Source organism: Arachis ipaensis, chromosome B3 (assembly GCF_059453495.1).
Source record: "Arachis ipaensis isolate K30076 ecotype BB chromosome B3, ASM5945349v1, whole genome shotgun sequence".
NCBI lineage: Eukaryota > Viridiplantae > Streptophyta > Magnoliopsida > Fabales > Fabaceae > Arachis > Arachis ipaensis.
Window position 1 is genome coordinate 140,304,540 of NC_142438.1, and position 24,962 is coordinate 140,329,501.

A 24,962-nucleotide genomic window follows, 5' to 3' on the forward strand; every position below is an offset into this window, starting at 1 on the left:
ATTTTATGTGTTATTATATAATTTTAGATGTGTAGTTAAAATAGTCACAAAAAAAAAAAAAAAGATGTGTGGTTAAAATTTGATGTAATATTTTAATTGTGTTTAAAGCCGTTCAAAATAACAAAAATACGATTTGTACATTAAAATTAGTCGCTAAAATTAATCACTAATATATTTGTGTATAAATATATATGTAATTTAATTTATTTTTAATATATATTTATATTCTAACATATATTTTATACCAGTAACTAACTTTGATGACTGATTTTAATATACCATAAATATAATAATTTCAAAACACATAAAAAAATAAATAAATATAAAGCCCATCTAAAACAATATAATAATACACAAATTTTTTTTAAAATACATCCGAAATCGTCTAAAAATTTATCTAAAATAAATATCATTAAACATCTAATCCACATAAAAAAGTTCTTTATTTAAAAAAATTATTTGCTTTTTGTTTTTGTTTTTCTTCCTTCCCAATTCGCAGATTTAAAGACGTCATATACCTTTTACAAAACTCTTCCTTGTTTTTGTTTTCCCTGCTTTCCAGATTAAATGATTTAGAATTTTTTTAATTTTTAAAAGTTATAATTTTATAAATTTTAAATTTAATTTAAAATGATTGTTTTTTTAAATTTTGAAATTGATTTTTTTTTTAAATACTAGAGAAAGAAAGAACATCAAATTTATATGCAGTTATTGTGATATATATTTGAAAATTTTGCAAAAAAAAAAAGACTGAAAAATGAAAGGGTTTAATGGATTCATAATTGTATTGATTTTTTTTTTTTTTTGGGTAATTGAGGGAAATTGTATTGATTTTAAATATAATAAAATGAGTTCAGTGTGTGTTGGTAAGACGACATATAGAATGTTTTTAGAAACATTTTCCATTAATGATTAGCTAATCCTATATTCTTTTCCCCTTTTGTTTAGATAATTTACGTGTTTTTTTTTTTTTTCGGATTGCGCTCATGTGTAGTAGACAGAAACAAATATAAAGAATTAATCCCAGTATTTCTAGAAAACAAAATTGTGTTTTGTTAAGAATAATTTGAATTTTGGTAGGAGAGAATACAAATAGCGATTATGACAAGTTTTTAATTCGTAATTAAGAAATATTATGTAAATAAATTATTTTTTTAATAAGTTAACTAAGTTTTTTTTTATGTCTCTCCTTTTTTTTAACTAAAAATTTCGAGTTATTAATTTTTATAATCTTAGACAAAGTCTAACTTAATTGAACTTAGTTATTAAAATGAGTTTTTTTTTTGTGACTGAGTTATCAAAATGAGTTGATTGCGTGGTATCACGAGTTAAATCTCAATTTAGTCCCTGAAATTTAGTTTGATGTTCAGAATGACCCTCAAAATTTTGTTGGCCCCAATTAGAACCCCCAAATTTACAATTGTGGCTCCAGCTTGCCCCTGCGATCATCTCCGTCACGGGAATGCTGATCTAGCGCAATTGCATGACATGACGGACAGTACTTAAACGACGACGTATTGGTTTCACGCCCAAACCCTTTGAAAACCAATGCACCGTGGTTTAAGTAGTGTCCACTGTGTCATGCAATTGCATCAAATAGCATTCTGGTGACGGAGATGATCGAAGGGGCAAGTTGGAGCCACAAATTCTAATTTGGGCCAACGAAATTATGGAAGTCATTTTAAGCATCGGGCTAAATTTCAGAGACCAAATTGAGATTTAACTCTGGTATCACCGTTTTGAATTTATCCCTAATTTAATTTTCAATAAACCACTATAAATATCTTTAAAAATTAATTAAAAAGTATAAAAATGAAAATGATAAGAATGTTGAAAGAAATTAATAAACGTAACAAAAATTCTATTACTTAAAGCATATATAAATGAAATTAAAATCTGATCAAACCTACCATTTGAAAGAATTTGAAAATAAAAAAATTTTAAAAGATTAACAAAAACTTAAGAAATCTTATTTTTCAAGTAATAAAATTCATAATTGAAATCTAACTATATAAAGTCTTTCTCTCGCTCCAAAACTAGTGAACACATGTTTATTTTCAACTTTCTGCTCAAATGAAAACTAATTTTACCATGAAAAATTAGCTTTGAATTAACATGTACATTTTTGCATTCAACATTCACTTTATCATCTTTGAATTTTAGTGGTACCACCTATTTTAATATCTAAATTCTTCTAACATGAAGAAGAGAAGAGAACCAGTAAGAAGAGAGAGAATCTTATCCACAACCACCAAAACCAACAAATATAATTAAATCCTTACCTTTAAAGTTTGAACCATAACACAACACAATCAGAAACCATAATATCATCATGGCTACTTTGTTCTCAGTGTGTTCGGGTTCATCTGCTTTTCTGTCTCCATGCACTTCACACACCAGGTGCTTGTCTCTTTTACCCAAAGGATCACCACTTCTTCACCACATCAAGAAACCTTTTTCTGTGAAATCCCTTTCTTCTTTGGAAACTCAAGAAGTATCATCAGTATCAGTGTCACCAGCAGTTACCACCTTCTGGCAATGGCTTAAGGAAGAAGGTGTTATCTCTTCAAAGACACCAGTGAAACCTGGTGTGGTCCCTGAAGGCCTTGGACTTGTTGCAACCAAAGACATATCAAGAAACGAGGTTGTTCTTCAGGTTCCAAAGAGGTTTTGGATTAACCCAGATGCAGTTGCTGCTTCTGAGATTGGGAATGTGTGTAGTGGTCTCAAGCCATGGCTTTCTGTTGCTTTGTTCCTCATTAGGGAGAGGTCAAGGGATGATTCACTTTGGAAGCACTACTTCCCTGTTCTGCCAAAAGAAACTGATTCTACTATATACTGGTGGGTTTCTTTTGTTTTGTTTTGTTTTTTTTTTTTTTAATTTCTAGTGATACAATGGTTGGTGAGAATTTGGTAAATATGGACATTGGTTGATTGAGTTGTTAATTGGTTATTCCAGTGCAGGTCAGAGGAGGAGCTCTCAGAGATTCAAGGTTGGTGATCTTATTTTGACACACACATCATTTAATGGTTAACAATAGATAGTTTTGATATTAAATAAATGTGATAATACATTGTTTAATGCAAGTGCATAGAACTTTTTGATATGTATGTGTGCAATGTTATATTATATGCCTGTGTGTGTAAATGTTATTAGATAGGCTGTAATCAGGATTAGGCCTATTGGGAGTTATTCATGGGTTAGTTATTTGTTAGGTCTATAAACTAATGAATTTCCCCCAATGTAAACAACAAGTGTTGAATAATGAATTTGTGTATATAAACTTATAAAGTAATAGGTCTATCACAGACCTAATTGAAGTAATATGCATGTGTAGGTACTCAACTTCTGAACACAACATTGGGTGTGAAAGAGTATGTGCAGAATGAAATTATGAGACTGCAAGAAGAAATCATACTCCCTAACAAGAAGCTTTTTCCTTTTCCTATAACACTGGATGACTTCTTCTGGGCATTTGGAATTCTCAGATCAAGGGCATTTTCTAGACTTCGCAATGAAAATTTGGTTGTTATTCCACTAGCAGACTTGGTAAGGTTCATTTCCTCTCATGCATCCTGCAGTAGTATGCACCATTCACTTCTTCTACTGCAATAACTGTAGATCATAGAGGAGACTAATATAGACATATAAACTGCATGGTATTCCTATGAAGATATTACAATCTTGTGCAGAAAAAATTGATATTTTCCAAATTAAATTTCTGGATCAGATAAACCACAGTGCAAGAGTAACTACAGAAGATCATGCTTATGAAGTTAAAGGAGCTGCAGGCCTTTTCTCTTGGGATTACTTATTTTCCCTAAGAAGCCCCCTTTCTGTCAAGGCTGGGGAACAGGTGAAGGCTTTTACCTTCTGTTTCTTCTTGTTTTTTGGTCTAATTATACACAACATTATATTAAAATGATGAACATTAACTCCATCATAGGGGTTTCCACCAAGAGTTATCCAGCTCTGCATGTCAAATTGCTGTGAACTATACGCATTAGTGCTAATTTTTTGGTGCCAATTCCAATTTCATCTCCATTCTTGATAATGTGAATTGCAATCATACTATAGTTAAACATAACAATGGAAGAAACTCCTCACTGCAGATATATATCCAATATGATTTGAACAAAAGCAACGCCGAGTTGGCTCTGGACTATGGCTTCATCGAACCAAATTCTGACCGTAATGCATATACCTTGACACTTGGAATACCCGAGTCCGACCCTTTCTATGATGACAAACTAGACATTGCAGAGACCAATGGTTTTGGTGAGACAGCATACTTTGACATATTCTACAACCAACCACTTCCACCAGGGATGATTCCATACCTGAGACTTGTAGCTCTAGGAGGTACTGATGCTTTCCTACTGGAAGCGCTATTCAGAAACACTGTCTGGAGTCATCTAGAATTGCCAGTGAGCCGTGACAATGAGGAACTTTTATGCAGGGTTGTTAGAGAGGCCTGCAAATCTGCTCTTGCTGGTTATCATACAACCATTGAAGAGGTATATGATTTTATATTCTAATTTGAGATAAACTCATACACATTAAAGGGTTTCACTTTAGTTTATAGGTAGGTATTCATCAAAACAAAAATGAGGTTCAGTAAATATAAGCATATAAACAAATCTCTACTGAGCAGGTTCATTATTAAATTGGTATATATATATATATACACATTTTTTTTTAATTTTGGAGCTTTTGAGCTCAAGAAATAACTAAAAGTCTAAAACACAAGCATTTGAATGGCAGGATAACAAGTTAAAGGAAGCAAAATTAGATTCAAGACTTGCAATAGCAGTCGGAATAAGAGAAGGGGAGAAGAAAGTTCTGCAACAAATTGATGAGGTCTTCAAGGAGAAAGAATCGGAACTGGACCAGTTAGAGTATTACCAAGAAAGGAGGCTCAAGGACCTTGGCCTCTGCGGCGAAAGTGGTGATATACTAGGGGACCTTGAGAAGTTCATGTAATCTTGCAGGAAGCGCCCCCTTAGGGACACTACTATACATTTCCAGAGGACAATGAAACAGAACATTTGGTAGATGGAATCTTTCAAGACAAGTCCATGCCATGCACTCAATCAATCTTTAAAGGGTCTTAATCAATTTTTTTACTAGGTTTATTACATTTACAACCCATTACTTGAATGCTGCTTGCAAAGAGGATAATGTAACGCTTGAATTACACTTCTATACCGGTTATAAATATAGTCAAGATGGTAATGAGAATGAACTTTACAATGCTTGATGTGAGTCTGTGGTTGGAGTAAAAAAATGAAGGGAAAAGATCAAGATACAGCTTTTGCAAAACCTCAATAGAATTAGAAGCTAATACTTTCTTCCTTTTTTTTCTCCTCTTTCTTTTCCGTGCTTTCCTACAAAATCATGTGTACATAATAAAATTTCTAAGACAGTATGCCAGTGATATGGATTCTTCAACACAGAACTTGAGGAACTTGTGTGAATGTGCAAATTTTTTAAATTCATTTGTCAAAGTTCAAATTCATAGTTGTGCAGCTGGCATTCCTACATCTGGCGGCCTGTACTCATCTGACTTCACTGGAGTTGCGTGGGCCAAACAGGTCATTGCATTTTGTCCCCTCACAGAGGCACTCTTGAGGGTTGGCATAGAAGTAATCTTCCTCCTTTGGCTTGTCTGACACCCGACGACGAAATGGCTGCCCCATTCTGTTTTCATGAACCTGTCTCACTGCATCTGAAAACTCATCAAATGGAAGGGTTCCATTTTGATGCAAATCAAGCAACTCTACAAGCTTCTTCCGATCCAATAAGATGGATTTTTTAAAACCCAAATACCTGAAGGATAATTTAATAGTGAGTTTTCTGTAGATATTCATCAAGGTTGTGCTTTTGCCTTCTATATGAAATCAAATTGTGATTAGCAAAAATATGTGCACATACCTGCGATGGCCTTCAACAAGTTTTGCCATGTTCCCATCATAGGTAGGAATGAAGGCGTTACTGGCTACTGAAACCATAAAATCCAAAGCTGCCATCTGTGATGAATGATTTTGGAACTGCCACAACTCATCATGGGCCAGCATCATTTCTTTTTTTAACTAAAATGAAGCAGAAAATCATACCACAAACAGAAATTATGATTACCACATGAAAACAAGTCATTGTGCATTGCTGAAAATGAAATTTTACTTCAAAAATATGTTGTTGAATCTGCCATATAAATATCAGCGATATAACTTGTAAATGGACAGTTTTACATAACCCCACATATCCACCTAGCCCCGGCAAGAATCATTCAGCACTCTTCAGAATGTTATTTTACTAAATACATAAAATGTGGAAAATCCAGCAAATAAACAGAAAAGAGGGGGGGGGGGGGTATATGGTGATGAACTCACAATTTTTGGAAATGCAGCTCTCAGTTGTGCAAGTCTATGCTCGCCACCATAGATCTCACCAGCAGCAATGTAGATCTGCATGTCTCTATCAAAACCTAAGGCTTGGAGAACTAAGGCTGTCTCCTCTGGTGTTAAGGGACATTGACCCTGCAATCTCCTCTCTTCAGACACTATCTCCTTTTCTCTCCACCAAGGGAATGCATACCTGAATTACACGAGCAAGATAATTTTATATTGAATCGATATCTAATTTGACAAGTGGGATAAAGCTTTGTAGTTGTTGCTGGATCTTTAATTTGACAAATTATCAGCTCTAGAGTAGTAGCTTTCATTGCTGTTTCCTTAATGCTTTATTTGGTCAAAGGTGAAGGTACCTAGGGTACAAAAGTGAATACACAAAATCCACTATATAATTCTAGAACCAAAGAATCAAACTCTCCTCAAACTGGGCAGTGCCTTCACCAGCTCATTGACTAGCAATTAGGATTCTCTAACCCAATAAAACATTATTTCTCATTTTCGCATAATTAACTAATTAGAATTTTACAAGACTGAAAAAGGAAAAGAATTTGATTGTAGTTTAGCTACAATAGAGGAAAACTAAAAGTTTTCTTGATCCATAACTTCCCTAGTAAATGTCAGATATAAAGCACCTATATCCTCTGTCAAAAACTAGACATAATAAAGTATATTTCCAGCCAAACACCAAACATAAGATACCTCATCCTCTTGAGCTCCTCGGCTTCCTCATGACTGCAACCATGAGTACAGCCTGAGAAAGCCAACATGTCCATCTCATATCTCAGATGCAATGCCACAAAAGGTCCCTTCTCACGAAGAATCCGAATCAATTTCTGCCCCAAAGTCTCAATTTCAGGAGTGAATTTAAGAGCCTGGAAATTAACACGACACCTAAGTTTTTGTAGATCCAATGGCAGACCATTGTTTGCTAGGCGTGCGTCTGTTTTGTTGAAGTGTACCACCTTATGCTTGCTAAAGTGTGGCAGAATCTGCAGTGTGGTGTTGGTAGCATTGAACCCGATTCAATATATCTACTAGAAAGTAAGGAGATACGATAATGTATAAAGAACATTAATTATTTTACTTCCACCAATATCATTAATACATGTACTTTTAGCTTAAATGCAGCTAAATAGAATATGCAGACCATGACCCGAAAAAAAAAATGCAGACCTGCTCCAAGTAATATTTTTCATTGGACCAGCTAATAGGAGCCATCTTAAGGGTGGAATATCCATTTTTAGTATTAAACTTCTTCGGCACTCTTTTCACTATTCGAACTTCATCTCTAAGAGACCCGATGAAATGTGTGACATCAAATATGTCTTCAAAATTACTGCAAAAAGAAAACTACAAAACTTTAAAATGTCAATCGTCAAGGTACCCAACTTAAATGATACTCACAATTTTATTAAAGAAAGGACATACCTAGGGTCTGCCCAAAAAGATTTCTTATCTAGCTCTGGAACAACCAATGTGAGATTCAAAAGTCGAGCAATTGTTACCATGTCACAAATCTGAAATGGAAAACTTTCTAATGAAGATTTAATGTTGTTATAGAAGGAACAAAAAAAAAATGGAAGAATGGAAATACAAACCGCTGCACGCATTTGATTTAAGCCCCCATTGCAGGACACTCTTAGAAATCCATTACTTGTATAATTTCCTACATGATTTCAGGTTATACAGCTTCAATATGTACCAAAATTTGAAAGTTAAACAGAAGAAAGACACAAACAACGAAGTATATCCTATCCACCAAACCTACCTATTTACAAGTGTTGTTTCAGACTACTTACATTCATTGACATGATTCTTTTAACAACTAACAGTATAATATTAAAAATCAAAACATGGAGCAACATCATGTTTCATTCAAGCCCATCTGTAATAATTAGTAAAAATTGGGGTCTGGCAAACAAAACTCATAAGTCAAAAGCACTTAACATAAAGCATAATAATAATAATAATAAACTAAAACTACTAACTTGCAGGTGGATAAGGTGGAGGGGCTTGAGCAACAGTGGTTTCTGCTAAGAAAGGACGCTGATTAGTGTGATATATTCGACTTGTAATTCCAGAAATGAAATTGGAACGCCACAGTTCAGTGACTGTAAGTAGCTGAATGAGGCATGTCCAAATCACAATGCTTGAACACACTCGAATGAACCAAACCCGCAAACGTGTCCTCGCTATCACAGGTGCTTGAAGCTTATCGCACCTCACCTGAACACCCTCCGATCTAACCTCCATTTCTCTGCCACAAACCACCTCATTGCCGCTCCTTCATCACCATAACCTTCACACACTTTTTACCACAGAGGAAAAAAAAATCTTTTTAATTAAAAAAAAACTCAATTAAAGCACAGTGCATTGAAAAGTAGTGACCTAATGAATTACCTCGGAGGAAAACACCTTTGGAGGAATCAAAATCGACCCAGAGAGGGATTTGAAATGGATGACGATGGGTGAGGGTCAAAATTGGATCTTGGTTTCAGCTGAGTGTGAAGCTCTTTGAGGGAACAAAGCAGCGAAAAGGGTGTTATGGAGAAAGCTGACAGAAAGAGGGCGGAAAAGGACGCAGATCCAAGGTGTGAAGAGAGTGAAGAGAAAGAATCAAATCTGAACAACCAAACACAGAAGCCTCATGCATTTGGATTCACTTTTTCTGGGAGAAAAGGAAAAATAAATATTTATTTTTTAAATCTCTTTTGTTTTTGTTTTTGTTTTTTATATTGATAGTTTAAAAGCAAATTATGGTTATATATTTTTAGAACTAGGAAAAAAAAACGGTCGTTAATAATAACGCCAATAAAAATTTCTTTCATGATTTGAAGATAAGTTGAATAATTTTTAAAAAAAAAATAAAGATACATGTAATTAAGTCCAATAGTCCATATGTTAAAAATTAGGAATAAAAAAAATCTATAAGAGAAACCGATAGAATTAATACTCATCCTAATTCCTAAAATTTGAAATCATATTTAAATTTACTCTTAAAATTATAATTAATTCAATTTAAACCCTAAAATTTATCATAATAACTCGTATTAGTCCCTAAACTAATTTTAATGAATTAATTTGGACTATTTATTTAAATTTCATATAACTGAAATATATTAAATTTTTTATAAATTTAATTGGCTTCTCAATATTTTCATAAAAATAATAATAATAAGTTTAATTTAAAAATTTTAAAACTTTAATAACAGTATAACCAAATTTTTAAAAATTTTAATTGGTCTCAATCACATAAAATCTGATAAAAATTTGAAATTATAGCAAGTAAATGTACCAAATTATTATATTATTAATAAAAATTAACTTAAAATTTAATATAAATTATGATTACAAATTTTAAATTTAATTGAAGCCTATTAAAATTTTAAAAATCAAATTAAATTTAAACTCAAATTTCAGTATCAAATTAAATATTATCCGGATAACATGGATTATGATCCATTTTATGATTAGTGGGCGAACTTTTCTGATTTTTAATTATTAGTTTAGTTATTATAGTCACCGGACTACAAGAATGAAATAGTTACTCGCATTACAGACAGAAATGAGAAAACAATAGATTAAATCCATCTCACAAGCTATAATTACCCTTTTTGGCTTCAACCACAGAGAATGACTGCGTGAAAGTATATTTGAACTGTACAAAATAACCTGAATTAGACCAATTTCTTTTACGGAGTACATCTGAAATTTAAGAAATCAACAACTGCATTATTAGTTTATTATTAATTTTCATATTATATAATATGGTACGAAATTTCTACCATGATAGAGACAAGAATTTGTTTTATTTTTCTTAGAAAATTCTGCAGGACAAGTCTTCAATTTAGAAATTTAGATAAACAACAATTTTTATATGTATTCAAACTTCCAAAGACATGAACTATATCCCTACTTTAAAAAAATAAAAAATAAAAAACCTGCTTAATGTCTACATATGCAATAAATTTATTCAAAGAGAAAAACTTAGTCAACTAACTTAATCTAAGACGAAACACGGACGGCGAATAAAAGCTAAAAGGTCGTCTTGCTTTTAAATATTAGGGGTGAGAATGGTTAGCGGGTATCCGATTATCCGTTCGAACTCGAACCGAATCAATTAAATTGGTTATGGAATTAACGGGTAATTGATTTAATCCGAACCAAATCGATGATCTTTGTTATTGATCAGTTCGGATATCGGTTCTAGGAGTGCAGAACCCAAACCAACTCATGAACCCGATCATATATTAATTAAATAAAAAAAATAAAAAAAATATGGCTTTTAGTGAATTTTGCAACTCGCCTAACACTTTAAAACTAGATAAATATTTCTATTGTCTTTTTGTATTTAGCTTCTAATGTTTGGATTTTAATGTGTTTTGATTTCAACTTCTTTGAAAGATTATTCATTAGACTTTTGTATTTAGTTTCTAATATTTTTATTGCACTTTTCTATTTTCATTAGACAAAGATTATTCACTATTAATATGTTTGGATTTTAATGAATTTAATTTTTAATATATTTGGTATTTAACATGTTTGGATTATTTCTATTGATGTTACACATTTATTCTGTTTGTTGAATTTTTAAGATAAAAATTTAATTTTTTTTATGAATTTTAAAATCATTGGATACCTAATTACCCAAACCGAACCAATTATATTTTGATCGATTCAATTCTAATTTTATTTTGAACTCAAACCAAACCGACCGGTGCTCAGCCTGTTAAATATCCTTTGTGTTTTCTTAGTTCTTATTACTTTACTATTAATTTCTTCCCACTTCAAAACTACGTTACCTCCACCGAATGAAGCTTACATAGCCAGAAACTTTGTTCAGCTTACTGAATGCCATTCAAGCTTCATCATTCCCAAACATTGAAAAAGCTGACAATTCGTAATTGGCGAATTCATTTCTTTCAAAAATATAAGAGTCTAATATAAATTTCATATATAGAGAAATTTATTTTTTAAAAAATATTTTAAAAAAATACATTTTGTCAGCAAATTCAATAAAAAATTTAATTTTTTCATTTGTACTATTCGACGAAAATGAATTTTTTATGAATTTCATATTCTGGTTAATTATTAATGTAGTTTATTTTTTATATGAATTTCGTTAGATAACCAACACTTAATTAATTAATTATCAGGCAACTTATCATCAATTGATAACTTTATTTTTTAAATTGTCATTAATTAATAATTATTTAAATTTTATTTTTTTAAATATAAAATTAATAATTATTAATTATAATTATTTAAAATTGATTTATTAAAAATTGTTTACCAAATTTTTTTCTTTTTCTATTTCAAAATTTTACCCACCATATGTAAATCTTATAGCAATGTGACAACTACTCTAGCTATATAATTATGTTGACAAAATATATTCATATCGTGTTGAAAAGTATGCAAGTATAGTACAGTGACAATATTATTGAAAATTAGAATGGTGAATTGATAGGTTGTCGGATTAAGTTTTTAATTCTCCATTAAAAAAAATATTATATTATTAAATTTTAAAAATATATAATTTTATAAATATTTTAATAAATTTATAATTTTAATGATATAAAAAAATTACAATTTTTAAATTTAAAGATACTAAAGTCTTTATAATTTTAAATATCTAATAAATATAATTATTAATCAAAATTTTTTAAACAAAATAATAAAACTAATATTATTCAAAACAAAATAAATATTGTCCAAAACATATAATAATTAAATATTTTCGAAGTTTTTAATCAATCAAACATAATCCATATTATAACTTAAAGTAAAACGAACAAACATTTTAAATATCAGTACAAAAATAACGTTCCAAATTCAATTATTATCTTTATCCTCTTGTAAATCAATAACATCATTTAAATCAACTCCTAAAGAATAACTTTCTTTTTTAGCAATATCTTCCTCATCTAAATCTTCCTCTACAAAAAAGTAGAATAGGAGACCACCGGACAAGCCCGCCACTCTTACGACAAAATTCGCCAAATCCATCGATTAGACGATACAAGTTAAACGGGTTATTTTTATTACACCTGTCTCAAATTTTTAATCCAACCCGCGCAGATATCGATCGGTTTGTCACCTCAACTACCACTACTAATATCATTAACACTATCATCAATGCACAAAAATTATTATGTTTGAGCTCTTCTTCTCTTCTTCAATCTCCTTCGTACCTTCCTCTTTACCTTATGCCACATCAATACCACAGCTTTGCAATTCATCAGGCTCGCTCTAATGTCACACCACCAACTCACCATGGTCCTATGCCTTCTTGTAGTGATTCTCTACTTCTATGTTCATCGATATTATGGTGCTTTTTATCGTGCTCCTTTACTACTCGCGCCACTTGTGCTCTGTCCATCTTTGTTCGAATCTTCTCTTTGCCTTGTTGTTCTATGAATCTACTTTAAGATAGGTTTTTTTTTTTCTTAAATTTGTCATTTTGATATATCTAATTATTGCTCGTAATCTTTATTCATAATTCTTTTTATTCAAAGGAGATACTTGAAATTTATAGTTTTAATATTTTTCTCCTTTTAATATGAGAGGTATGGAAGTTTGCGATTTGAGAAAAAAGATATGGTGGTTATTTAATATTTATTGAAGTTAAAGATAAGGAATAATGGCGATTAGGAATTCGAACTAAATTTTTAAAGTATTTTGTTGACATGTGTCATAAGGATACACAATAAAATTATTATTATTAGAAGAAGGTTTTGAATTTTTTAGTCTAATAAATGTATAACAAAGACTTTGGAAACTTAAAGGTGATTTTGGTTTGTATTTTTATTTTTTGTTTTTATTTTTAGTGGTTTTTGTTTTTTAAATTTTATGAAAAAATAGTAAAAATAATAAAAATTTATTTTCTGTTTCACCTATTGTTTTTATTTTTTTTTTCATAAAATTTAGAAAATAAAAAATAATGAAATAAAAATAAAAAATAAAAACGCAAATCAAACGCACTCTAAATTTTATATTTTTTCTATAAAACTATTTTAAGCACATATTAATTAAACCAATTTCGTTAGATAATCAATTAAGGTACCAACCAACTTGAATAACTTTTTAAAATTATTAAAAAAATAAATTTTTAAATTTTTAAAAATAGAATTTTAAATTTGTAACTGCTTTTAAAAAATAACAACAACAACAACAATAACAACAAAGCTTTATCCCACTAAGTGGGATCGGCTACATGAATCAAACGACGCCATTGTGTTCTGTCATGTATCATGTCTACAGAGAGGCCGTTTATATGTAGATCTCGTTTGACCACCTCATGGATGGTCTTCTTAGGTCTTCCTCTGCTTTTAAAAAACAAAATTTTGAATTTTTAAAATAGAATTTTAAATTTGCAACTGATCCGTCAACGTAAAGCCCCATCTCAATCCCTTTTTTCGTGTTGCCAGTATTTCGTCTTCAACCGCCTGTCACGTTGCCGCTGTACCTTTCGCCGCAACTCATTTGTAAGTGTGCGGTGCGGGGCGACCTACACCAAAATATCCAAAGTGTAAGAAAAAGAAACATCTAAAATTTAACAAAAGAAATATTTCATTTTAATATTGAAAACATTTCAAGTTTTATAAAAGAAACATCCCAAGTATAACAAAAAAAATTTCAAATTAAACAGAAAAAAACATCTCACTCTTAGTTTAATAAAAAAAACATTCTAAATTTTACACATACAAAAATCACAAGTGTAACAAAAAATATGAAATTTAATAAAAGAAACATTCCAATTTAAATAGAAAGAAACTTTCTTATGTTGAAGGTCCGATGGAATCTCATGAGACCTAAGAGAATTGAAAACGAAAAGAACAGCAATGCCGTCTAGGATGATTGGCAACGATCGGCAGTGAACTCTGATATGGGACTCACAGCAACCGGAGCACGACATCGATGATCCAATCTCGCCGCAAGATATGTTGCATGGAGATTAGCACGTCGCAGCAAGAGGTTTCGATGCAGAGGGGACCGACGCCGCGCCGCGATCAATTATGATGGATGAGGCGACGATGCGCAACGGTTGCTGGAGCTTCAGGAAATGGCGATGCAAGGAGATGACATTCACGTTATGGGAGCAGTTACGCAAGGATAGTACGTAAAGGGTGTTTTGCATTAGACATATATGACGCATTTTTAATATCCTAATCATATTTTCTCAAAATCATAATTTTAAAATGTTTTTTTTTTCCAGTATACCAACGGGATAAAAGCCCAACACAAAAGGACTAGCAGCTACTGCTCATAGGGGTTACAATATTTCCCTTTACATCTTAAGTCACTAGGCTAAGAAGGTCTAGATGTGGAATATCTATGAATAAAACACCATACTGTTTCTTATGGCTAAGCTTTGCCAACCAATCTGCAAATAGGTTTCCTTCTCTTGGCGTTTATTGAAACTTGATATCCCACGGTCATTTGTGAAATTCTCGAATATCTCTGATCAAGGAATTATGGCTTATGGAATCCTCTTAATTTTTGTTCAGCTCTTCAGCTACTTCCATCAAATCAACCTCGGCAATCACCTTTCTCATACTCAGCTCCTAGGAAACCTTCAAGCCATGATACACTCCCCAAAATTCAGCATGGATAACTGAGCAGCTTCTTAATTTTGCTGTGAAGTCTCCCATCCATTTTTTTCTACGGGTTCTAATGAGCCCCCCACACCCAGCTCTCAATCATTCATTGCAAACAAATCCGTCTGTATTTAATTTGACCCAACTTAGTGGAGGTAGCTTCCACTTGTTGCTGGTTATTTCTTTATTTATTCTCCCTTTTTATTTCAAATTTCTCTCCAAAGTCTCTTCATAATTTTTCACCGAGCTCCTTATGACTAGGTTCGCATTCTTCGACCTCACAAAAAGATGATTAAAAAGCTCTTAGTTTCTCCAACTCCACATCCACCAACAGGCAACCATAAATTCACCCTTCCATTTATCTTCAGTAGACTTGCCCATATTATTGTATAAATTAAGTTCTAGCCAATCTTGTAAGCCAATACCAAAAAATATTGCTACCGCTGCAGGATTAATAAAACGCATCCATATTTGTGCTGCTCTTGGATAATCTCTTAGAACATATAAAATAGTCTCCTGAATACTCGTGCAGAAATGGAAACCTGGGCTAGTTCCCATTATCTTTGCTTTTCTACTCGCTGTTAGAATTATTTCATGTGCCACCTGCCACATAAAAAGTTTTACCCTTTCAAGACCCTTCCACTTCCATATGGCCCTTCAAAAATTGTTATTCCCTTCTATATTCCAGCCAGCCAGCCAACTTCTTGTAGGTGGAGGAGATAGAAAATTCTCCATTTGAGGTTAAGCTCCAGCTAACCTTATCCTCCATATTTTTTATCGGTGGAGGAATGACTCTAATTTTATCTAAAATTGATTCTGGCAACAGTTCCTTCATGCTTTCAAAATTCTAGCATCCGTTTTCATCCACATATGCTGAGACCATGTCATTCCCACTATTTATGGGAACTGGATTGATGACAGCTCTATCTAGTCTTTCTATGCTTTTAGTTTACTTTCCATGCGCTCCAAGACATTTTTGAATTTCTCCTTTCCTCTTCTTTGGTTGCTTATTATGGCTCCAAGATATCTTTCCATAAAAGATTTCTCTTGAAATTGGCCGTCCTTCAATATTTCATTTTGAGCTTCTCTTTTCACATTGTTAGAAAAGATGATGGCGAATTTTGCATTGCTAACCTTCAAATCCGATGTCGTGCAAAACACTTCTATGCAATCATTAATTTTGCCCATTTGCTCTTTTGTTGCTTCTCCAAAAATCAATAAGTCATCCATAAATAATAGATGTGAAAATGATTGGGCCTTCTCTTCTAACCCTCATAGTTTTCCATTCTCCTTTCTCCACTCTCTCTTCAATAACATGAGACAAGTTGTCCATCGCTATCACGAATAGGTACGGTGACAACGGATCGCCTTGTCTAAGGCCTCTCGAAGGTTGGAATTCTTCGGTCTTTTCCCATTCCATATCACATTGTATTTCACTGATGTGACACAAGCCATAATTAGGTTTGTAAATTGTTCCCCAATCCCACATTCCAGTAAGCAATCTTTCAAAAATTTTCACCTAAGTCAATTATAGGCCTTCTCAAAATCATACTTTATTGCCATGAACCCTCTTTTTCCTTTTATCTTTTTCATTGAATGCGACAACTCTTTTGCTATCAATATATTATCATGTATGTATTATCATCCCGGCACGAAATTGGATTAGAATTGTGCAATTTTGTCCTTTAACGTTGGTTTCAACCTATCAACAATGATTTTGGAGAGACGTTTGTAGCTAACATTGCAAAGAGAGATGGGTCTGAACTGCATGATTGATTCCGGGACCTTGACTTTAGGAATAAGAGTAATCAAGGTTGCATTAGAGTCCTTAATAAACTTCGGGTTCATCCAAAACTGCCTCACTAGTCTAATCAGGCTTTCCCCCACCACATCCCAATGTTCTTTATAAAAAAATAGCAGGGAACTCATCCGTTTCAGGGGCTTTAAATGACCCAATATTAAAAACAGGATCTCTAATATTCTCAGCATTGGACAGAAGATTTAACTTGTTTTTAATATCATCTTCTAGGCCCGGTTAGGTTCAGTCGCCTTCTATAGAGGGACTGCTTGGGTTTCCTTCTTTGTACAAAGCCTTAAAGAAATTTACCGCATGCTCTACTAGCTTGTTTGAGTCTTCAATCCATTCCCCATTATGGTCTTTTAGCTTGACCACCTTATTTCTTCTTCTCTGAATTATTGTGCGCGCATGATAATACTTGGTATTCCTATCCCCTTCTACCACCCACTGGTCTCTAGCCTTCTGCATCCACATGATCTCCTCTTTATCAAGAATATCTTCCAACTCCTTTCTTAACTTCATCTCTAGGTTCTCTAGAAAAGGATTACTCCCACAGCTTACTGATCTTTGAATCCCACCAATTCTGCTCATGAGCTTCCTCTTTTGCTTCCTTATGTGCCCAAAAATCTCCTTATTCCACTTAGTATGCTTTTCTATCAAGAGGTTAAGAGAGTTGTTCATACTCAAATTGTTATTCCATTGGATTTTGATGACCTCCTTGAACCCCGGATGCAAATTTCACATTGTTTCATATCTAAAAGGCTTGTCCTTGATTTTGCTAATATAGGGATTCACGATAACAAGGAGTGGACAGTGGTCAGAGACTCAGAGTTCAACCTTAGGAGGACATCCACCCTTGCTTCTTAGAACTTGATTCTCCAATCCACTTTGGCCAAAGCACAATTTAATCTCTTGAAAACTCTGTCGAGATCATTCCATTTGGGGCCTCTCCAAGTGAAGTGCATTCCAACAGCTCCCAGGTCAATTAACGAATAATCCTCTATCCATTTCTTAAACCTCCTACAGGCTTCAGTATCTACTTTGTCTCCTCCTTTTTTCTCTAATGGGTCTACTATCTCATTGAAATCACCCACTACAAGCCACTTTTTGATATGCTATTTTTGAATCTTTTCAATTCTTCCCATGAACCCCTTCTAATAGCCTATTGAGGACTAGCATACACCGCTGTTAAAAACCATTCATCTTCAAGTCTCCTCTGAACCTTCATGTGAACATATTGCATTTTGGAATGCACTATATTTATGGAAAGGTCCTGATCTCTCCACAAAACTCAGATACCTCCACTATATCTATTTGCCTCCTCTATATGAAACAACGAAAATCTCAATCTTCTGATCATTGTTCTCGCCTTATAACCACTACATCTTGTCTCTAATAAAATAATAATATCAAGTCTATTGACTCTCATCATTTCCAATAGAGTACGGCTGAACACTTTACTCGCCGCCCCTCTGCAATTCCAAACCAGAATATTCATAGAAAATAGAGAGCAACGAAAGGGTTACCTAATCTTCCATCTGCATGGCTTCTTCATCCTCATGCATGTCAACTACTTCTTCTTCATTCATCGAAACATTTTCCTCCCCCTTTTGCACTAGAGTTGCATGTGGTGGGTTAGAAGTCATTCTTTGTTCTTCATAATGTCTCATTGTTTCAATCAACACTTTAGTATTGATGGAATTTAGATCAGGAGGCTTTGGGTCTGGTTGTTGTTGTTCGTCCATGACCTCATCTGGTTCCACTATTTCAGGAATGGTTTCGTCTTCCATGTTAGAGGAAATGTAAAGGTTTAAGGGTTGGCTTTTGGGTGAAGAGTCAAAAGAAAGGTTAGGGCCAAGGTTGGTGATAAAAAGGGTTATTCCTGATGTTGAAGGTTGAGTCAAGGTGGTTATTGAGCTGTGTCTAGTTAGAGTTGTACTCTTGGTTTGGTTTCTGGATTAAAACAGGTGTGGGGTCACTCTTGTGGGATTGGTTGTTGTCCAGGTTTTAGAAATGAGAAGAAGAACTTGGTTTTGGTTTTAGGTCAGGTTATTAGAGCTTGGCTTGGCAGAAGTAGATCTATTAAAGGGCTGTGTTTTTTGGGTTGGTTGATAGCTTTAATGTTGGCATTAGAGGATCTGTTCAAGGGCTGGGTTTGTTGGCCTTGAGAGGAAACAACTACTAAGGTTCCTTGTAATGGGTCCTTCTCTTTACTCTTTGTGGAAATATTAGGGATGGGTTGTGTAACATTCTTATTGCGATCGGCTTTGTCTGATGGTTGTTTATTCACATTAGGACCTTCTTCAATAATAGGGGATTCCCCTATCTCACTCAAAATAGCAAGTCTAGTACCTCCTTCCATATTCTGATTCCTTCTAGATGCTCCATTCGCACCTCCACTACCTTCACCCGCAGCTTTTGCTTTTTTCCCTCCACGATTCGTCCTTTGTACTACCATCCATGGTCCGTACACACTGTCTTCTTCTACATTTACTTTCTTACCCTTCTCATATTTTGTGTTTTCATTTCTGCCCTCCTCACATGGACTCTGAGGCCTCTCTTGTCTTCTATGGCTTCCCTCTCCTTCAATCATCACCTCTTCTCCTTTTTTACTCTTTTCTGTCTAAGCTTTCTGTGGACAGTTTATTTTCTCATGGCCTACCATTCCATATTGGAAGTGTATGTTATAGAGTTCTTCATATTCAACCTTGTATCTTTCCCCATTAATAGCATATTGTGACACTAGCGGGGGAGTCAGGTCTAACTCTACACATAGTCTTGCAAACTTTTCTTTACTCTTCTTTGCTGTATTTGTATCGACTTTTAATGTTCTTTCCAGAATATTCCCTATTTTCTTCAGAACTTCTTTTTCATAATACTCTATAGCCAAGCCTGGAAGTCTTACTGATGCTGTTATATTGTTTATTGTAACTTCAATAGGGTTGAAGTTTGGTTTCCATAACTTTATAGCTAGATAATGATCAAAGATTCTCCAGGGTCCTTCAGTTAATGCATAGTCCAAGTCTTTTTGGGAATAAAATTTCACAATAAAATAGTCATTCCCAATATCTATCACTTCAATGCTCTCTTGTTTGCTCCACATTGCTTCAAGTCTTCTGGTGAGCACTGGCAAGGAAATTTTCCTCCCAAAAAGCTTGACAATCAAAGTTTTCCACTAGGGATTCCTCAGTTGCTTCAGTCCCGTATCATTTATCATTACATTAAAGATTCCATCTATCTTCTCAATTATGATATATGGGCTTTGTGATTTTTTCGTTGATCTTTGACTTCTTTGTTTGGTCTGACCATCCTCCATGTTTTGCTCACAATCCATAACCCGATCCTTCTATGAGTCTTCTTCTCCTGACTTTGAGAAAGAGTCATCTTTTTCAAACTCCATTACTAGCTTACAACCTCCTTACTGAAGGACTTATTGAGAAGCATTTTATTCTGCTTCTCCTTTGTATTCCCATGCATCCATTCTTCGTCCCTTGGAACCATCGAGGATTCCCCTGAAAAACGTCTCCCTTTATTATTCTTTCTCACTTTTTTTTTGCTCTAATCAGCTGGTCATCCTCTCTTCTTGAATCATGCAATCTTGAATGTGCTCTTCGGACAAATTCACCTCTCATGGTGGTGGCTTTAAACAGTGAGTGATTCAGAGAGACATTGAGAGAAATTAGCGTGAAGGTTGTTTCTTAGTTTCGATTATACAATTTTTTTTGTTTAATTACTCTGTTGGTCCCTATAGTTTCGTGAAATTTTTAATTAGGTCCCTATACTTTTTTACTTTTTAATTGGGTCTCTGCACCAATTTTTTTTTCAATTAAGTCCTTCTTAGTAGTAATTGGCTTAATTTTATAGGGATCCAACTAAAAAAAAAAGAATTGGTACAAGGACCCAAATAAAAGGAAAAAAATTGTAAAGACCCAATTAAAAAAAAATTAGTATAAAGACTCAATTAAAAGAAAAAAAAAGTATAGAAACCTAATTGAAAATTTTACGAAATTATAGGAACCAACAAAGTAATTAAACCTCTTTTTTTAAGAGTGAAGTTGGCTCTCTATACTTTCTCTAACTAAATACATTTTTTAAAGAGTTAATAAAAATTTAAAATTTTAGTATTTTTGTCTAATAAAATTTATATTTCATGCGAATATTAATTTTATTTTTTAGATAATTTTGTTAATATTTTACATTTTCGAGAATAAAAATTGTAATTTTTTTATTGATCGCAAGAATCTCAAAATATTTTTACTTATATAGCAATAAGTGATATATATATATATATATATATATATATAATTGAATATTTATATAAAGTATATTTACACAAATAATCGATTAATATTAAAGTCATGAATATAACAATTCTCATCAAAATAAATAGTATACACAAAAAGAAAAGAGTTATGTCATAAATGATAAATTAGAGAAGTCAAAGGAACTGAGCATTAATTACAAATTTTATCGAATAAAATAAAATAAACAAAATGATACGTGTGTCTTCCAATGAAAGGCGACCACGTAGGCACCAGAGTTTGACGAGCCTCGTTGCTGGTTTAGTTGGAAACTTGAATTGAATGCCCCGTTTTTAATTCTCGCAACTCTCCACACTTCACCTCTTTTGATCTTCATCCGAATCTTCAATCTTCCACCGCATCTTTTCTTTTACGACGACGATGATTTGTTCGAACCCTAAGCCTCTTTTGCACCTCTCTCTCCTTCTCCTTTCGTTGCTCTTCTCTTCTCCGAGGATCGAATCCCTCAGATTCGACCTCCAATCCAGTCACACCAAATGCATCTCCGAGGAAATCAAGAGCAATTCCATGACCGTCGGAAAGTACTCCGTCGTCAACCACAACGACGGTTACCCTTTGCCTGATTCACACAGAGTCACCGTTAGGGTAATATAAAAATCCAATCTTTTTCATGCCCAGTATTGGGTTCTTGTGATTTGGATCAATTTGAGCTGTTTTTAGTTAATGGGGTGATTTTTTTAAATATTTTTTTTTTCTTTTATTGGGGTTAGGTAACATCGTCTTATGGGAACAACTATCACTATGGAGAAAAAGTTCAGCAGGGGGGTTTTGCGTTTGTGGCAGTTGAAGCTGGAGATTACATGACATGTTTTTGGGCTGCGGATGCTAACCCTTCCACAACTATGACAGTTGATTTTGAATGGAAGACCGGTGTGGCTGCCAAGGATTGGTCCAATGTTGCTAAGAAAGGCCAAGTTGATGTGAGTTACTATTTTCTATGATACTGTGTATCACTTAACCCTCTGTATGATAAATATGTTCCTAACATTAATCGATTATTGAGTTGAGTGTTGTTTCTTTTTAATATCCTTTATGTCTAGGATGATTTCTGCCCCCTATACTGTTTATGTTCCATCTAGTTTCCAGCTGAATGTCATACAAGAAATGATTTTCTTAGGGGAGCTGATTTCAGCTAATCTATGTTCTGTTATGTGAAAGTGGCATATTTGGCTATGTTAAGATTATGAGGATAGGTTGCCTTGTAGTGTACTTGTGTTAGTTCCAGATGATTTTGTTGGAAGCATGCTTGGTTCTTTGTGTGTGCTCTATAGATAAACTCAGTTGACTGAACAAGTAACTGAAGTAGTTTTGGATATCAATTTGTGCTTCTAATTTAGTGTTTATGATTGTGTTGCTCATATTAGCCAAAGGAAATGCAAGGTTGTTCTCTCTTTTTTTAGTCATTCTATTACTTACGTATACTGGTGTGAGAATGCATGCTATCTGAGCTGAAGCTCAACTTGCTTAGGTATTTTATCCAAAAAAAGAAAATGGAAAAGAAGGTATATGTATCTGTATTTGGGACAAGAGATACAGATTTAGAACTGCACTTTTGAGCTTATAATCATGTAAACTTTTGACTAATGGTATATCAAATGGTGACAATAAATCATCTTTGCAAATATCCTCTTATATTATTCTATAACTCATCTTTTGTTTTTTCTTGTAAACTTTTAGTGTCCTTAGCAAAACCCATATTCGTTTGTTAAGTGCCAATGGTGTCTTTCTTCTGGGCTTAAATTTATCGACATGACTGGCTTTCCTAGATGATGATTGCTAAACTCCAGCTCCATATCATAAATATTCAACAATGCTTTGCGTTGGCTGTTGAAGGCTTAACACAACCTTCCTCTTTTTATTTTTTAACAGTATATCTGGCTATGTAAAATGTTTGCAACAAGCCCAATCAATATCGGGAGAGTTGATTGCTGAACTCCAAATATTTATGTGCTTTTCCTTGTATATTTTGCCCTATACTTGAGTTAATCCAGACGTGCGCAAACCCTCCTCGTTTCACCCACTTGTCATTTGATTTGAAACATATACCAACCGATGAAAACACCGATCTTCTATTAGTTTTTAAAACTAGTCTTTTGCTTCTTTTGTTTCCCCTTATGTTCGATACAAGTAAAATTTCTTATATTGATTTCATTCACATTTACCAGGTGATGGAGCTGGAGCTAAAAAAGCTGTATGAAACTGTTAGTTCCATTCATGACGAGATGTTCTATCTTCGCGGAAGGTTAAAAACCATGACAATTTTCTGTAAATTCTTAATTCAATTCACATTGGCAGTATATTTTAACAAGCATTGTTCATGCTCTCTTATTTATTTACATTATATATCTTTTCCAGGGAAGAAGAAATGCAGGAGCTGAACAGAACAACGAATACAAGAATGTTCTGGTTGAGTTTGCTTTCGCTCATAGTGTGCCTATCAGTAGCAGGATTGCAGCTATGGCACTTGAAGTCCTTCTTTGAGAAAAAGAAACTCATCTAAAATTTTGCTAATAGCTGTTACATGTTTCTAGTGTACTCTTGTAACATATACCGGCTTAATTTATCCAGAGCATAAGCATAATGTTATTCTGTAAAGTCTTTCAGAATGTTACCTTTGATAAATGCAAATCAAATTTACGTCAACTTGAATTTTTTTTTATAAAACCCAAACGAAGCTTATGCTCTTCAATCCGAGAACCTTTCTCAATAAAATATCTGCTTTATTATTTTGGTTTTTATTTTAAATTTCTTTTTTTTTAGTTTTGCTCTAAAATTTAAAGTCTATTTTAGATTTTGCAGTCAATGTGCTCTGTTAAGTGTGGAGGTGGCAAATTCAAATGCTAATGTAACATCAGCAAATAGGATTAAACATATATTTAAATCATTATTATTTTCTTTTCCAAATACTTATAGGTGATAATATTGTTTAAATTGAAATGTAATATGTCGGCTATGTAATTTTTTAACAAAAGATAAAACGAGAATAACTTTTTTATTTGATATTTTACGGGGTAGAGTACAAATTAACCTTTAAAATTAGCATATTTGCCGAGCTTATCTGAATCCGAATTTAAAAATTACGAATATCGATCTGATATGTACACTAATAAAATTAGATTACATTTCATGTAGGCATTCACATATTTACAAATCTAAAAAAATACATAAATATTTTTTTATGTTTTATTTGAACTAATAATTATTATATATATTTTATTATTATTAAAAAAAATGTATGTTTAATAATATTTTAGAAATAAATACCAATTTAGAAGGTAATAATGTTGGTCATTACGGAAACGAGGTTCATGGCAAACGTGGCGGAGGAAGGAGGGAAGGAAGAAGCGAGAACCGCTATGCTGTGCGGCGTTGTGACCTTAATCTTGCGGTCGAGGCCGTTGGCGTCGAGGTGGTCATCATTGTTGTCAACGGTGGTGGTGAGGTACTCGTTGCCGATGGCGATGGCGACGACGGAGATGGCGGATTGGAAGGGGAGGATGCGGGTGGAGAACCAGGAATGTACAGCGAAGATGTCGGAACTGATGTGGGCGACACAGGAGTTCTCAAGGGAGACAATGAAGTCAATGGCGGTGTTGGAGAAAGCTTGGAGGATTTCAGGGTTAGAGTCATAGATCTTAACCTTGTCGATGAGTGTTGACTGAAGAAGCCGTGCTACTTTAAGTTAATACTCAAAATGACCCCTGAAATTTGGGACAGACTCAATTTGACTCCTAAAATTTTAATGGACTCAATTTGAACTCCTAATTTTTAATAAGTGACTCACGTTAGCCCTTCTATTAATCTCCATAAACGACATGCTTACCTAGA

The 24,962-nt window shown here is 33.4% G+C and overlaps 4 protein-coding genes across 5 annotated transcripts; 2 read left to right on the forward strand and 2 right to left on the reverse strand.

Annotated features, from left to right (window-relative positions):
• The first annotated feature begins 2,214 nt into the window (after window positions 1-2,214).
• Window positions 2,215-5,254, forward strand: LSMT-L (Rubisco methyltransferase family protein). Its single transcript, XM_016335424.3, has 6 exons — window positions 2,215-2,841; window positions 2,965-2,993; window positions 3,339-3,550; window positions 3,732-3,857; window positions 4,114-4,518; window positions 4,766-5,254. The coding sequence occupies exons 1-6, from the start codon at window positions 2,333-2,335 to the stop codon at window positions 4,982-4,984; spliced, it is 1,500 nt and encodes a 499-aa protein (XP_016190910.1). The 5' UTR covers window positions 2,215-2,332; the 3' UTR covers window positions 4,985-5,254.
• LOC107631856 (O-fucosyltransferase family protein) lies at window positions 5,182-9,159 on the reverse strand. Of its 2 annotated transcripts, XM_088508166.1 has the most exons (9): window positions 8,815-9,159; window positions 8,403-8,722; window positions 8,013-8,080; window positions 7,843-7,931; window positions 7,588-7,750; window positions 7,114-7,403; window positions 6,394-6,598; window positions 5,936-6,093; window positions 5,182-5,830 (listed from the first exon to the last, which is right to left on the reverse strand). In XM_088508166.1, exons 2-9 carry the CDS (start codon window positions 8,665-8,667, stop codon window positions 5,560-5,562), a joined length of 1,509 nt encoding a protein of 502 aa, XP_088364292.1. In that variant the 5' UTR covers window positions 8,668-8,722; window positions 8,815-9,159; the 3' UTR covers window positions 5,182-5,559. The 2 variants fall into 2 exon arrangements, with proteins under 2 accessions (XP_088364292.1, XP_088364291.1); XM_088508165.1 differs by having other exon boundaries at window positions 7,843-8,080; window positions 8,815-9,148.
• Window positions 9,160-19,435: 10,276 nt separating this feature from the next.
• On the reverse strand, window positions 19,436-19,915 carry LOC148572620 (uncharacterized). The gene has a single exon (XM_088507658.1). The coding sequence runs from the start codon at window positions 19,913-19,915 to the stop codon at window positions 19,436-19,438; it is 480 nt and encodes a 159-aa protein (XP_088363784.1).
• Window positions 19,916-21,355: 1,440 nt separating this feature from the next.
• On the forward strand, window positions 21,356-23,798 carry LOC107631854 (transmembrane emp24 domain-containing protein p24delta9-like). The gene is made up of 4 exons (XM_088510033.1): window positions 21,356-21,719; window positions 21,845-22,054; window positions 23,300-23,376; window positions 23,490-23,798. The coding sequence occupies exons 1-4, from the start codon at window positions 21,495-21,497 to the stop codon at window positions 23,632-23,634; spliced, it is 657 nt and encodes a 218-aa protein (XP_088366159.1). The 5' UTR covers window positions 21,356-21,494; the 3' UTR covers window positions 23,635-23,798.
• The last annotated feature ends 1,164 nt before the right edge of the window (window positions 23,799-24,962 follow it).